Source organism: Canis aureus, chromosome 7 (genome assembly GCF_053574225.1).
Source record: "Canis aureus isolate CA01 chromosome 7, VMU_Caureus_v.1.0, whole genome shotgun sequence".
Classification (NCBI taxonomy): domain Eukaryota; kingdom Metazoa; phylum Chordata; class Mammalia; order Carnivora; family Canidae; genus Canis; species Canis aureus.
Window position 1 is genome coordinate 4,377,337 of NC_135617.1, and position 14,817 is coordinate 4,392,153.

At 53.0% G+C, this 14,817-nt stretch overlaps 1 protein-coding gene and 1 long non-coding RNA gene across 6 annotated transcripts in view; one reads left to right on the plus strand and one right to left on the minus strand.

Annotated features, from left to right (window-relative positions):
- The window catches only part of FYN (FYN proto-oncogene, Src family tyrosine kinase), a 211,415-nt gene that overhangs the window by 176,897 nt on the left and 19,701 nt on the right, over nt 1-14,817 (plus strand). For all 4 annotated transcript variants that reach the window (XM_077902737.1, XM_077902734.1, XM_077902735.1 and 1 more), the window contains 2 exons: nt 1,265-1,341; nt 1,440-1,593. In XM_077902737.1, the coding sequence (XP_077758863.1) occupies nt 1,265-1,341; nt 1,440-1,593 (231 nt within the window). The remainder of the gene's footprint in view (nt 1-1,264; nt 1,342-1,439; nt 1,594-14,817) is intronic.
- Nucleotides 800-12,555, minus strand: LOC144316971 (uncharacterized). 2 transcript variants are annotated; one of them, XR_013382801.1, is made up of 4 exons: nt 12,341-12,555; nt 7,834-7,970; nt 2,187-2,308; nt 800-1,901 (listed from the first exon to the last, which is right to left on the minus strand). It is a non-coding gene; the product is annotated as an uncharacterized LOC144316971 (long non-coding RNA). The 2 variants fall into 2 exon arrangements; XR_013382802.1 differs by lacking the exon at nt 7,834-7,970 and having other exon boundaries at nt 12,341-12,543.

Sequence of the window (14,817 nt, forward strand, 5' to 3'; positions counted from 1 at the left end):
CATTCTCTCTCTGTCTTTCTAATCAAAAGCAGTATTGCCAGGGATAAGGCCAAAGATCACTTTGTTTCGGAAAAATAGACGAACCAAACAAGAAACAACCTTAAAAGGCAATGAATGCATCATACAACAGAGGACCCCAGTGTAATTTTTTCCTTTCCATGTACTTTGTTTTTAAATATATTCGGAAAAAATGTTTTTTCCTGGCAGATTGCTTGTCTTTTGTCTCCAGGGTTATTTGGTCAATAACTTTGTGATTAAAGCATGCAAGCAATCACCAGTGACCATCACAAGCCTCCGGCCTCTGCGCAGGATTGTTCGAGCCCTGGTGTTGGTCCTAAGCAACTTAGGCCGTGCTGTCACGGTGGCTCTGAGGCGTCAAATATCCGGAAGGCCTGGCTGGCCATGATCCAACGAGGGGAGCTACCTGCCCCACTCTATATTCCTCAGATATTCTTTCCTTGATTTAAAAATCTGTAAATAAGCTAGGCCAGTGCTTCTCAAACTTTGCTATGTATCAAGATCACCCAGCAGGCTTCTCACACTGCACGTTTCCAGGCCCCGCCTCCTGAGTTTCTGATTCTGATTCTGGCACACAACCTGAGAGTTTCTAACAGATTCCCCGAGGGATGCAATCCCTGCTGGTCCCAGAACCACACTTTGGGAACCACTTGGCGGGCAGCGTCTTCCCCATGTCGGTGGGGGCTGCTGGGGATGAAGCAAAGTGGTGCAGCTCCCCACGTATCCCCACATGTCCCCACGTGCCCTTCTTTGTGACATAAAGGGAATCATATCCCACGCATTATGCTTTTTTCAAACTTTTGTTGTTCTTTTTTTTTTTTAAGATTTTATTTATTTATTCACGAGAGACACAGAGAGAGAGGCAGAGACACAGGCAGAGGGAGAAGCAGGCTCCCTGCAGGGACCTGATGCGTGACTCGATCCCAGGATCCCGGGATCACACCCTGAGCCAAAGGCAGATGCTCCACCACTGAACAACCCAGGCATCCCCAAACTTTTGTTCTTAGAAATGAAGTCACCATTGTCTGTGCTGAAATCTGAAATCTGAAAGATAAAACCGCTGCCTCTCAAACAAGAGTTTTTTCTACCCTCCTTTTTTTTTTTTGTATGAATCTCTTTTTTCTTCATCAACGGCATCATCTATTCAATCACCTCATTATTTCTAATAAGAAAACCAAATGCAGCCCTTTGTCAGGCATTTTTATCTTCCAGAGTAAATTGAAATGGTTTTATGTTTTGTCCACAGGAAGTTTACTCGATTTCTTAAAAGACGGGGAAGGAAGAGCTCTGAAATTACCAAACCTCGTGGATATGGCAGCACAGGTAGGCTGCGTGGTCCTCTGACGCCCGCCTCAGGCGTAAGGCCGTGTGAGCCCGTGGAGTCGTGGTGTGACGTGCGTCCTGTTCCTCCGTTCCTACAGGTTGCCGCGGGAATGGCTTACATCGAGCGCATGAATTACATCCACAGGGACCTGCGGTCAGCAAACATCCTAGTGGGGAACGGACTAATATGCAAGATTGCTGACTTTGGATTGGCGAGGTTGATCGAAGACAATGAGTACACAGCAAGACAAGGTGGGCATTTATATGGGATGGCTCGTGATCACATCCGAGACAACAGTCGCTTGCGGCACCATCCTTCCTCTCTCCTTCCCTTCCCTACCTCCAGAAAAATATTTGGAATGGCGTCCTCCAGCTGAGGTGTTTCTTCTTGCTCTGTCAGGGATCCGATAGCTCTACAGGTGGGAGACTATAGTGGGTTCAATGGATGGACAGCATGTTGCCTTCTGGTGACTGAGCGTCCACTGATGTGGTCTTCCTGGCTCAGGCTGGCCCCCGCACAGCGTCCAAGCCTCGGACGCTTTGCCTTTGGGGAAAGAGGGCTGTGGAAAGCCAAGAGATACATCAAATCATAGCTTGTCGTTCCATCCAAGTCTCAGCAGAGGACAGAAACATGCTCATTGGAGAATTTAATAAAGGAGTTCTTTATAAAGGCATGGGCAGGGTTAGGGAAACCAACAAGGCATGCTGTGATGTCCCGGAGCTCAAGGGTGACAGCCGTCACCGACTGAGGCCAGAAGGGCAGTGGGCACGGAGCAGGCACCAGGGCTAAGAACGAGAGGCCACGTTGCAGAGAAAGGCCAGGCTTGGATCGGGCGATTTCGTACCTGAGCCTGCCCTTGGGGCTCCTCCAGATTTGCCGCCAAACCCGGGGGGGAATCCAGGGGTCAGAGGAGCCCACTGAGGAGCCCAGCTGGGTTGAGAACCAGGAGACAAGCAGAAGAGGGATCTAGAGGAAGGATGGGAAATAACCGTGTCAGCTGAGCACCCCACCCCTCTAAATCATCTCCCTCCGCTCTCCCTCCCCCAAAGATTTGTAGAAATCAGACTCTAGATTAAACACACCCCAGGCCCGCAGCCGCTCCGGTGGGGAGCTTTTCGGCTACTTTTAGAGCACCCGATGCCAGGGAGGGAATTCCCAGGGCTGTTTTCCTCCTTCCCGGATGTGCACACCGCGGTGAGCAAGGTACGTGTGTGGAATTAGGAGTGCCGTTCGCAGCGGAGCGTAGGCCTGTCGCGTAGAAGGTAACGCTGGCATCTGAAGGGAGCGGGGAGGCTGCGTGGCTGTTGTTTTTCACCAAGCCTAGGCCTTCGGAGCAAGGCGAAGCGGGACTGGAATGTATGGCAGGGCAGTGCTTCCTACTGGATTTCAGAACGGCCACCCTGGGACTCCCGTCCTTTCTTTCTTTTTAAATTCTTTCATTCCGTGTCAGTTCTCCCCTCCTTATTCTCGGCAGCCTCAAGCGAGGAGGAAAGCGCTTAAACGAAGACCCTGGTTGGTGCAGATACCGTCCAAATGCTCACTCTCACGTCGGTCAGACAGCTTGGCTGTTTGAATTTCCCCAACACGTGGCAGCTCTTGTGCTGGAGCCAAATGCCCACACCGCGAGCGTGCCCATGCGCGTGCGCACGCACATACACATGCACACACACACTACTGCGCGGCCAGATGGCAGGCCCTGTCCCTAATCAAAAGCACACGGGCAGCTGTGATTGGCACTGGTCATCCGGACAGAAATGTGGCCGTGATTTTGAGTCAAGGGTCTGCAGCGTCCCTGGGTCTGAGACCTGGCCCTAAATGAGACAGTTTGCCCTGCAGCAAACCCATCAGGTCCCAACTCACAGACCCAGAAGCTGGGGGGCCGCGTGGGGAGCAGGTGAAGGTTTGGAGACATGAATATTTAATTCAGGAAGGGGCGAGATGGGAGTCGGTCTCGGCAGTCGGTCGTGTAAGTGTGCTCGCGGGAGTGAGTAGAGTCCGGGTGCCGGGTGGGGCGGTCCAGGGTGTGCCTCTCCCCTCTCCCACACTTTGGACTCCACAGAGTGTGTGGCTACAAATTCTTGCCTTGAACCACCCATAAGTTAGAAGTTGCAGGGCAGAAACCAAGGACGTTGGGAAGGGTGCCATGGACAGGGCTTCGAAGGTTAGTCCACGGAGTGGGGTCGTCGGGCTGTGGCCCTGGGTGACTGGCGCCCGAGGGACAGCGTGCACGCGGCCACCCTCGGCCCTGGCCATGCAATCCCACCCTCCTCCACGGTCGGCTGTCCTGATCACCCTTCTGCTGGCTTCCGCACCCCCACCATCACGTTCCCGGATGCTGCCCCCGACGCCTTCTGAAGAATCCACTCATACCCTTCGTACCGTATTTCCTTTGCTTAACTTCCAAATAGAGCGTCCCGCCCACTCCCTCTCTCTTCCCTTTCACAAATGTCCTCCCGTCCATGCCAAACACCGGAAAGAGACAAATAAGGAGAAGGAAATGAGGTGGAGAACTGCACTCGGGGATAAGCAAAGGCTGTGGGGCTCCAGGATCTGCGAGGAGAATAGAAGCAATGGTCGCCTGCAGCAGAGGGAGAGGAAGGAGCCGGGGCATCTACAGGGGACCCTATGGAGGGCCGGGCCCGGGAGCCTAAATGTGAAGAGTCGGGAGGGAAGCGAGAGAAAGAGACTCGGGTTGAGCACCTTGCACAAAGGCAGGCAGCTAGTCAAAGGGCAGAGGCAAGATCGGAGTCTCCAGGTGTGGCCGGCAGCATTGCTTCCCCTCTCTTCAGCTGTGCCCACTGCCGCTCAGCCAGACAGTGATTTAAAAAACAAAAACAAAAACTAACAGTCATAAGTCCCTTTTCCCCTTTATTGTGTGGGAAAGTGTTTTTAAGGGGGAGCCTCTCATGTGCAAGTGTGAGGGAGCTTGAAAGAGCTGCATCTTGGAGCTCTGGGCCTGCTCCCCCAGGGCCTGGCCCGCCCCGGCCTCTGCAAGAGGCCGAAGGGGCCGGCGTGTAGCTGTCATGCGCTGCACGCTGAGGTTTCTGCTGGAGACTCATCGGCTCCTCCAGACAGCTGGCCCGCGAGCCTGGTAGTATTTACAAGCCGGGTTTTATGTTACCCCCAGGCCACGGCCAGGGGAGATCCTGATTATGGAAGTGAGGGCAGAGTTCAGAAGCAAGCGCCGAACACAGGTATTTGGGGACTCTGAGCGGCAGTGGTTTCTCCGCACGGTTGAGGGTTTCCCAGCTAGGGGCGCACCGAAGCGTCTGTCACCATCCCCCGGCCCTGGGTAGATGCAGTGACATTCCCCAGGGCACAGAATTGGATTTGGACACGCGTCCAGCAGCCCTCCCTGCGTTGCTCTCCCCCTACCGCCCCCCGCCCCCCTGGACTGTGAGCAGAAGCCCCCGTCAGGGAGGAGGTCAGCGCCAGGGTCAGAGCCGGTGAGGGTGGTCCTCTACCAACAGCCTTCTAGAGGCGACCAGAGATCACTTGGCGCTGCTCTGTTACCCGCACGGCTCCCTCCATCACAGCAGGTCGTCTTTGGTCATAAACTCGTTGCTAAATTCTGTGCAATCAGAGTCTCTAAGTAACGCCACCATTAACTCCGTGAATGCCTCGTCTGGGAGAGGGATTTTGCTGGGAGCTACTGCTCTAAGGAAGCAGGACGCACCCCGGGGGCAGGGGTGGGGGTGGGGGTGCATCCTGCAGGAGAGCAGAGGGACACACAGGTCCGGCGCTGAAGCCACATAAAACCATCGCCTCGGCCAAGTTATTTCACTTCTCTGCATCTCAGTTTGCTTCCCTGTAAAGTGGAAATATATTTTACCTGCTTCGTGCTTTAATTTTTGCCAAGACAGCTAAAAGCAATGTAAAGTCTCAGCACAGGGCCCGGAACATGGCAGGCGGTGAATACATAACCCTTGTCATTGTGCCTCGTACGTGGTGACAGCCCTTGGGGAGCCCACCCGGGCAAGAGTGGGCTGTAGACGCCCTGGAGAGGCTCCAACGCTGTGGAGGACAGGGAGAGGCGAGGGCAGTTCCCGCGTAGCCAGATGCAGGTTATAGGAGACTGGAATCGCCAGCGACAGAAATAAGGGAGTCGGAGTCGGAGAGAGGGGCTCATTTTTCAGAGAAAGAGGAGGAGTTTGGTTCTGGGTTTGCGGAGCTGGAGGTGGTTGTGGTGGTGGATCCCCAGGCAGTGTCCAATCCCTCACTGCTGCCCCATCCCCCTGCCCTGGGTCCTCACCTCCCAGCGCCTCTCCCCCCACCCCCCATCCCCCCCAGACTCCCGCTGGCCTCTCTCCCCACTCCCCACCCCCCATGCCCCCAGGCTCCCACTGGCCTCTCCCCCTCCTCCATCCCCTCCCCCAGGCTCCCACTGGCCTCTCTCCCCACCCCCATCCCCCCAGGCTCCCACTGGCCTCTCCCCCTCCTCCATCCCCTCCCCCAGGCTCCCACTGGCCTCTCTCCCCACCCCCCATCCCCCCAGGCTCCCACTGGCCTCTCCCCCTCCTCCATCCCCTCCCCCAAGCTCCCACTGGCCTCTCCCCCACCCCCCATCCCCCCCAGGCTCCCACTGGCCTCTTCCCCCACCTCCATCCCCTCCCCCAGGCTCCTGCTGGCCTCTCCCCCCACCTCCATCCCCCCCCAGGCTCCCGCTGGCCTCTCCCCCTACCCCCTATGCCCCCAGGCTCCCACTGGCCTCTCCCCGTCCTCCATCCCCTCCCCCAGGCTCCCGCTGGCCTCTACCCCCCACCCCCCATCCCCCCAGGCTCCCACTGGCCTCTACCCCCTCCTCCATCCCCTCCCCCAGGCTCCCGCTGGCCTCTCCCCCTACCTGCAGGGTCACCTGAGGTCCAATCTCAGCCGTGTCCCTACTGCAGCATCACCTCCTCCCATAACCACCAGCGTGGGCGGCTGTCACCGAGCCTTGCTTTCTAACCGGTGCAGTTCCCCTCCACCCAGCAGCTCCTTCAGAGCTCACGCAGACAGGCAGGAAGAGTTCTTGATCGACCCCATTCTCTTCTTGAGCTTTCAGGAAGCTCAGTGCTGACTAGGCCCGATCTAAACCTAACACGTTCGGGTCGACTTGGATTGTGTAGAAGAACGGCCTGCTTTTGTCGACACTTATTTATTTTTATTGAGCCATAACATACGGACGACAAAATGAGTAACGGCAAAGTGTACAACCCAGTAAGTTCTTACACACGTGTCCGCCCCTGAAACCACCCATGGATGAAGACACAGGCCACACCGCCAGCACCCCAGGACCCCGCTCGGCCCCCTTCCAACCACAGCCGCCTGCCTGGGTAGCCACTGTTCCTACCTGCGCCCAGAGATTCCTTCTGCTGGTGGTGGCACCTTGTCTAAATGAGCCATGTAGCATTGCTCCCCTGTGTCCAGCTTCTTTCCCACCTTCTTACGTCTGCAGGGCTCATCCCTGCTGCTGCGTGCATCAGCTCTTTCCCTTCTCTTGCTGAGCCGTATTCCACCCTACAAATTGTATCAGTTTATCTGTTCTACTGGTATTTCTGATTTGGGGTCATTATGGACTAGGCTGCCGTGGCGGAGGACAAAGGTCCCTCTGTCTCGTGGTTAGGTCCCAGGAATAGAACTGTCGGGGCGCCTGGGTAACACAGTCGGTTTGGCATCCACTTCTTGATTTTGGCTCAGGTCATGGTCTCCGGGTCATGACATCGAGCCCCACATCAGGCTCTGTGCTCAGCACGGAGTCTACTTGAGATTCTTTCTCTCTCCCTCCGCCCCTTCTGCTCATGCACTCTCTCTATATATATATCTCAAATAAATAAATAAATCTTCAGGGGGATCCCTGGGTGGCTCAGCGGTTTAGCGCTTGCCTTTGGCCCAGGGCGCGATCCTGGAGTCCCGGGATCAAGTCCCACATCGGGCTCCCTGCAGGGAGCCTGCTTCTCCCTCCTCCTGTGTCTCTGCCTCTCTCTCTCTGTGTCTATCTCTATAATAAATAGATAAATAAATCCTTAAAAATCAATCAATCAATCTTTAAAACATAAAAAGAGGGATCCCTGGGTGGCGCAGCGGTTTGGCGCCTGCCTTTGGCCCAGGGCGCGATCCTGGAGACCCGGGATCGAATCCCACATCAGGCTCCTGGTGCATGGAGCCTGCTTCTCCCTCTGCCTGTGTCTCTGCCTCTCTCTCTCTCTCTGTGACTATCATGAATAAATAAATAAAATCTTAAAAAAAAAAAAAAGATTAAAAAAAATAATAATAAAAAAAATAAAACATAAAAAGAACCATTAGTCCTTGGGCAAGCCTAGTTTGCATTTATAGATACTGCCCTGCAGACTTTGTGGACATGCCTTTAGAGGTGTAATACAAGGTTGCTGTGTTACCTGCTGGTGGGACACTTCGAAGAAGCCAGGACTAGAGGTTACAAGGCCTGGGTTTGAACAAACTCACTTACAAATCACTTGACCTTTGTGAAATGGAAAAGTGAAAATAGCTACCTCATGTAATTAGCGCAGGACTCCTCAGGCTGTCTATGAAAGCTCTTCAAGGGCGGTGGAATGTAAAAACCATCCTTATGACCCAAACTTCTTGTGTCTGATGTACATTATCCTTGAAAAGTCTCTTTCTTTCTTACCTTAAAAAAGAAGTTAAGAAAAAGACTACTAGTAATCAGGAAAGAAGAATCAATCTTTTAAGACAAAAAAAAAAAAAAATTAGTTCTTTAATTTTACAGCCAGCTGTGCCTGGGCCGTCACCACGTATTACCTACATGCCCCGAGGTCCCCCCCATCCCCCGCCAGCCCGAGCATAACTGCAAACCAGAGGCTCCAGCAGCGGCTCTGATGGTTGTGCCTGCGTGTGCGTGAGCACACACATAAATGCACGAGCGCTGTCGGAGCAATCCTCCCATGTGTCTGCGGGCCCAGTCTCACCGCTCCTCCATAGAGGTAATTCGGCCTGAAGATCAGCACTGAGCATAGGTACTTAATAGATACCTGCTTACAGCAGCGAAAATAGCCAAACTCACTGTCCCCTCTGCACACTCCTCCCAGACCTGCTCCCCTGCCCTCTGGGCAGCGGGCACAGCTCTCCCTGTGGGCATCGGACACCCTGGTGACCGCAAGACCCTCCAGAGAGGACGGTGTCCTAGGCCAGCGCTCCCTGCACGCAACAGCAAGGTTGTCTTGGGGTAATGGGAAGTGCAGGAGCCTTGGAGTTGGGTGGTCTGGGTGCAGATCCCGACTCTGCATTTCCTGCTCGTTTGTTCGTTTGTTCGTGGACTTTGCATAAGCTCGAGCTTCAGGGAGCTTCAGCTTTTTTCTCCTCCCTGGAGAACCAGGGCCGGTGTTGGCCACCTTGCAGGCGGTTGTGAGGATCAGGGAAGAAGCTCTCGGGGTTTTCACTCCTTCCTGTGCTCCTGGCAGCTCCTTGCTTTATGTCTTTCTGGATAGCCCGACCCCGCTTTCCTTCTCACACACACACACACACACACACACACACACACACATGCACACACATGCTCCCAAAGATGAGAGGGACTGAATGGGTTAAGAGCACGACTTATGAAATCAAATGATCTTAGTGTAAATCTTAGCATCATTGCGAAGTAGCTGTAAATTTTGGACAAGTTACCCAACCTCCCTGGGTCTCCATCCCCACCTGGTCTCCATCACAGGACTGGGAATATCCGTAAAGCGCTCAGCACAGAGCAGACGCTGAGCTGATAGTTGTACAGTTGTTAGTAGTAATAGTGACGTCACTACTACTGATCCAGTGGGGTGATAGTAGCTGTTTGTGTGTATCTCACTCCGGCCCTCCCCTCCATCCCCCCCCACACACACACACAAGCACACCCTACACACGCCTGCCTTCCTGCAGAGCACACACCCTCTCGTCTTTCCAGCCAGGTCACCTGCCTACTTAACTCTCTCCACTGCTGATTTGAATCATCACAAAGACAGGAACATAGAATTGCTCTGTGTGTTGGTTTTTTTGTTTTGTTTTTTTTGTTGTTTTTTTTTTGTTGTTGTTTTTTTTTAAGGATCACTGTCGGGAAGCGAATGTCAAAGCAATTTAATCTCTGGATCTTTGGAATGTAGATAGAAACCGGGGCTCCTGTGACTTTGTATAATAAGACCTGCTTGCGGGGGGGACCTGCCGTGAGTTTAGGTTTGTGTGTTAAATAGAGGAAGAAAAATGCGTCTGTTCAAATGCTCCCAGTATCGCAGATTTAAGTTGAATAGATTATTATCTGGAGGAAAATTCACATATAAATTAGACTGCGAAGAATTCATAATCGTTGCAGTTTTCATGTTAATTATTTCATGTTAAAAAATTGTTACTGCATAAATTAACACATTCTTTCATGGTGAACATATTTTAGAAAGATTTGTTACTTTAATAACTCTTTGTGTATTAGAAATCCCAGATGCCTGTACTAATTAAATATAATCAGATTTTGGATTCAAAAAGCACAGTAGCCATTTAACACAAACAAGGAGGCAGCTAGGTTGACAAACACAGCCAGGAAGAAGCGGATCCCGGTTTTCTTTCGAATTTTGAATCTCACGATTCAGAACTGTGAATTCAATTTCTGTCCTCCCTTTGTGTTACAATGACTGGGGATTATCAGCCTCCGAACACCAGCCTCCCAGCTCAAGGGCTCCTGCAGAATTATTAATCAGCCTCGTCCGAGGCCTCTGTAATCCGGTGGCACATCAAGGCTGATCTCGCCAGGAGATGCCCGCCCCCCCCCCGCCCCCGCCCCCGTGGGCGGCACATGGGTTCTTGTTCTCTGTCAGCAGCAGCACTGCCATTGCCATTCCCACACAGCGCGCCGTGACCCGAACGGCAAATGTCAGCCACGGGGAGGCGGCCGGGGACCCGTTTTTTTCATCATTGGATTTAATCTAATTCTCCCCCTACTGGAGAAGCAAACCACCCTTTGACGAAAAGCAAACCCTTCCCAAAGCACCCATTGTTTTAAGGACTGAGCAGGAAGCGTGTTTGTTTGCACTGACCCCCTCCCAGAGCCCCAGGGGGTGCCGTGGCCCGGGGGGGGGGGGGGGGGGGGGGGGGGGGGGCCGCCTGCTGAGAGCCCGGGAGCCTCCTGCCTGCTGAGCCACCCGGAGCCGCGGGGGCCACCCCGATTGTGCCCCCGGGAAGGAGCACGAATTGTGCACACCATCCATCCCGCTCCCAGAGAGGACGCGCGGAAAGCCAAAGATCACAATGAAAAGAAAGGGACTTTAACCCACCCTCGGCCACCCCAGACTCTCTTTTAAGATGAAACCCGCAGGCGGGCGACGGCCTGGGTCCTTCCACCGCCTGACGGCCCCGGGGAGACAGATGGGACCGCGGCGAGCCCCGGTCGCTGACAGCCCGCTCCGCTCCTCTGAATCTCTTTCCTCTTTATCTGCACCGGCCAGTCACGTGTTACACGCCGGGTGGGTGTCTTTCTCCTTTGTGCTGTCTCGGGCAGAGCAATTTGGCGGTGGTTTCTGAATGGTCAAGAGCATGTCCTTGGTCTGTGCATCCCGCGTTTCTTAGCAATCAGCAAGGAGGAAGCAGATGGTCACCCTCTGTGATTTTAAAGTGTGTAAATAGGAACTGCAGACTGCCATCAAACATCAAAAATGTCACTTGGCTTCCTCGTCTTGCCTTGCTGGCAGGAGGAACTCCTTCATTTGCATCATCTGGATAATCAGGGACAGGCAGTGCAGATGAAAACTGCCCCACGCTTCGAGGCCTCCATGTCTTCCAGCTGGAGGGAGGCGCACAGCCGCATGGTGCTGGGCTCCCCAGAGGCCCCGGCGCTGTGTGGGGGCAGTCCGGAAAAGCAACCCCAAAGTGCCTATTGTCTTCCGCACATCCTCTCTTGCTTTGATTTCTTCCTCACTGCAGCCAAACCCTCAATATGACCACCAGCTGTTCCCCAAGCCCCGGCGCTTGTCCCCGCTGCCTCGCATGCTTCGTGGCCTGATGTCAGACTGCCCCTCCTGGGGGTGGCCGGATTCCTGGAATAATTTCTGTGTTGAGCTGCCTCCCAGACACGCGTTTATTACTGAGGTCTGAGTTCTCACCACCCTGAGCAGCAGCGTGCCCGTGGCTGCAAAACCCTACACCAGCGTTCTTGTCTTTTACTCTGGACAAAAGCCCACGGAGGTAGGTGTCCCTCCGACCCGGGACCGTGAATCAGGATCGTTATTCTGATTTCACTTCTCTGTCTGGCTCTTGGAAAGCTGGGAGGATCGCTGCAATTGTTCAGAGCTTTGGTGTTCTGGAATAGCCTGCAGGGTTCCTCCCTCCTTTCCTCACCTCTGCCTGAGAGAATCACTTCAATCCACCCCACCCCACCCCCGTCCTAATGCAGTCTGTGCTTCAAGCAGAGTCCTCTCGAGGAGGAGTCTTAGATTTCCTTCCGGAAAGTACGGGGACCAAATACCCATGGTTTCAGGAGCTGCCAATGCATCCCGTTCTTTTGCGCTGCCAGGGACCGTTATCGCGGGTTGCCACTGGTCACCACCGGGAAGAGAGTGGTGGGGAAACGGGCAGCCAGAGCACCCTCCCCTCACCTGCTGGCGATCCCCCAGGTCGCAGAAGAAATGTCCCTGCCTGCCCCTCCTCAACTCCAGGGTGCCAGGAGCAGAGCCCTGGCTGCAGCCGCATCCCCCTCTCCCCGCGGGCTGGGTCTCCCTCCTTCAGTTGTCCTGTGTAGGTTTTTGATACCCACTGATGGACCTGGACCTTGCACCCCCCCTTCCCTGTCTGGGCCTCCATTCTGGGCTTCCCTTGAGACTCTCCTCACCCTCTCAGCCTGAACATCCCTTCCGTGCATTTAGCCGCACCAGACCTCGGATCCGTGGCCCAGCTAATCAGCCCTTGTCTGTAGGACGTGTCCTGGCCCTGCCTCTGGCCCCTGGCTCTTGTCTTCTCTGGCTGGGCTTGGTCTTCCTCCACCCACATCCCTGATGGGACCGCGCTCCTCCCTCCTCTACTGCTTACCTCCTTCCTTCCTTCCTTCTCAGATTCCCTGCTCACCATTGTGCATTTCAGATGGGACATCATGTGAATTCACTGTACCGTTCACCTCTCCCCTACTTTTACTTTTAAAACACGGTGCTGAAATCTTATGAACCTCAAGTAGAAAGTTCAACACAATGCGTCACCAGAGATAACTGGAAAACACACAGTTGTATTGCTCCAGACACATTTGGGGAACTTGAAAGTCATTCCTTTGGCCTCGTGTGAAAAATCGGAATTTTGCTCTGCCTGGTTTTATTGGGTTTGAAATCATTGTTTTGTTTGAACAACCGCAGAGCTCCAGGTCAGGTCAGCTTTGATTTCACCTCTCCTGCAGGATATCCCGTCCTCGTCCTGACGTGTCACCCCTCCCCGCCAACATAATCAGCTTCCTGTTGCTGGCACAGTTTGTGATTTCTTCTCCTTTATTCCGCAGGGTGACTTTAAAGTTGACGTCCTGCACATTATTTAATTCTGGATGTAATAATTTGCAGAGTCTGTGGCTTCCTAATTAAAGGGGACCCTGGATGGATCTTTGGTTCAGAAAAACAGTGTCTGTTGTTGACGCTAATGCCTTTCCCCCTTGAAAATGCTCTTGGGGCACCACTGGAGTCTCTGTTGGAAGGACTTGGCTGCTTTTATTCCATACTGGCTTTGCCTTCTCCACCTTGGCCCAGTTTCTGTAGCCGGAGGGGATGTTTTCTGAGACAGGGCTGTGGAATTGGCCTGGTCACCAGCAGAGGAAGTAAGGTTTGACAGCCCAACTGGCCACCAAGAGCCAATAATGTGAATGGCCCCCCCACCCTCGGCCTGTCCTGGCTCCCGAGCTGAGCCTCTCCCAGGGAGAACCACGGGTCACATTGCAGCATTTCAGTGCGGCCACCTCTATCCAGAGCCCCCGTTCCCTGTGCATTTCCTCTTTCCCTCTCTCCTGAGCCCTCTTTTTTCCTAAAACCAGTGTCCCAACCTATTCAGCTGTCTGTTGGGTCTGCCTGTGAACTCTGTCTCCCCAGCTGCCTACAACGGCACATGGCAGGAGGCAAGACCATGTTTGGTCTTCTCAGGAGGCCCTCCGCCTGTGCCGGGCTCTCCCTGGATGCTCAGTAAGTTCTCAGTGATTGATGAGTGCATTGGGTTTTCTTTATCCTCTTTCCCTCTCTTAAAGTTTGAAGAGCTTCAGCTAACCAGATGCAACTCAGTGCCTTTGCATTACCGTCCAAATAGAATAATAGGGACGCCTGGGTGGCTCAGTGGTTGAGCATCTATCTGCCTTTGGCTCAGGGCATGATCCCACAGTCCCGAGATCAAGTCCCCCATCAGGCTCCATTCATGGAGTCTGCATCTCCCTCTGCCTATGTCTCTCCCTACCCTTCTCTCTGTGTCTCTCATGAATAAACATATAAAATCTTAAAAAAAAAAACAAAAAACAAATAGAATAATAATTGGCATTTATTCAGCTGTTACAGTGTGCCAGAGGCTGTGCTGAGCCCCTTACATTATTTATAATTCTCACCACAACCTCATGAGGTTATCATCATCCCGATTTACAGACACAGAGACTGAGACTGGGGGCAGTTTTAAGTGGTCACCCAGCAAATGGGACGTGCAAGCCCAGATCTACTGACTCCAAAGCTCCCTTCATAAATAGCCATCCTGGGCCTTCCACAAATGGCCCCTCGATCCCAGCACAGCCCATGGGGTGCACCCCTTTGCACTCTCACTTAAGAGCACTTTCTCCCTGATTCCTGGCCAACTTACATGCACTAAGTGCAGGAGGTAGACTTGGGAGTGGAAGTCTCTGCCATTTTCATTTGAATATTCCAGGGCCACTGCCATCATCTTAATGCATGAAGATGCCTGAAATATAGGAAGTAACCAAATCAAGTAAGAACCGCTTCTGTTTGAGGCGAAGAAAACAGCCTGCCTGGCCACTAGGGATAGAGAACCTTCATTAACCGGACTGGATCCTGGGGGTTGGGATGAGCCATCCTGACTTAATGAATTTAACTGGCCTTCCTGCTTTCACTTAAAAATCAAGAGCATTTGGTCAGACCATCCTACAGTAGGGTAAGGATGCCTTTATTCCTGTAACACTAGGGGTGAAAACAATCACTAGTTGTTACACTGCCGTGTATTTGCTCTTTTCTTTTTTTTGGTTTGATTAAACATGCATAAAAGAAGGGAATTTCTTTGGATAAATTGCTGGAATAAATTGCCTTTAGTCCGTTAAAGATTAGTTGAGCAGTTGCTCTTTTAGCAGCTGTAGGCGAGGTACTGTCAAGGAATGGAAGTATTAAACATGGTCTCCAACCTCAAAGGATTTGCATTCTACTTAAGGAGACAAAAAAATAACACATGCAGAACTAGCAGAAGGACATGTTGGGGACATGGGCATTGCAGCATGGGGTATCGTGTTCAAGGACTTGGACTCTGGAACCAGACTCCCTTGGTTCAAATCC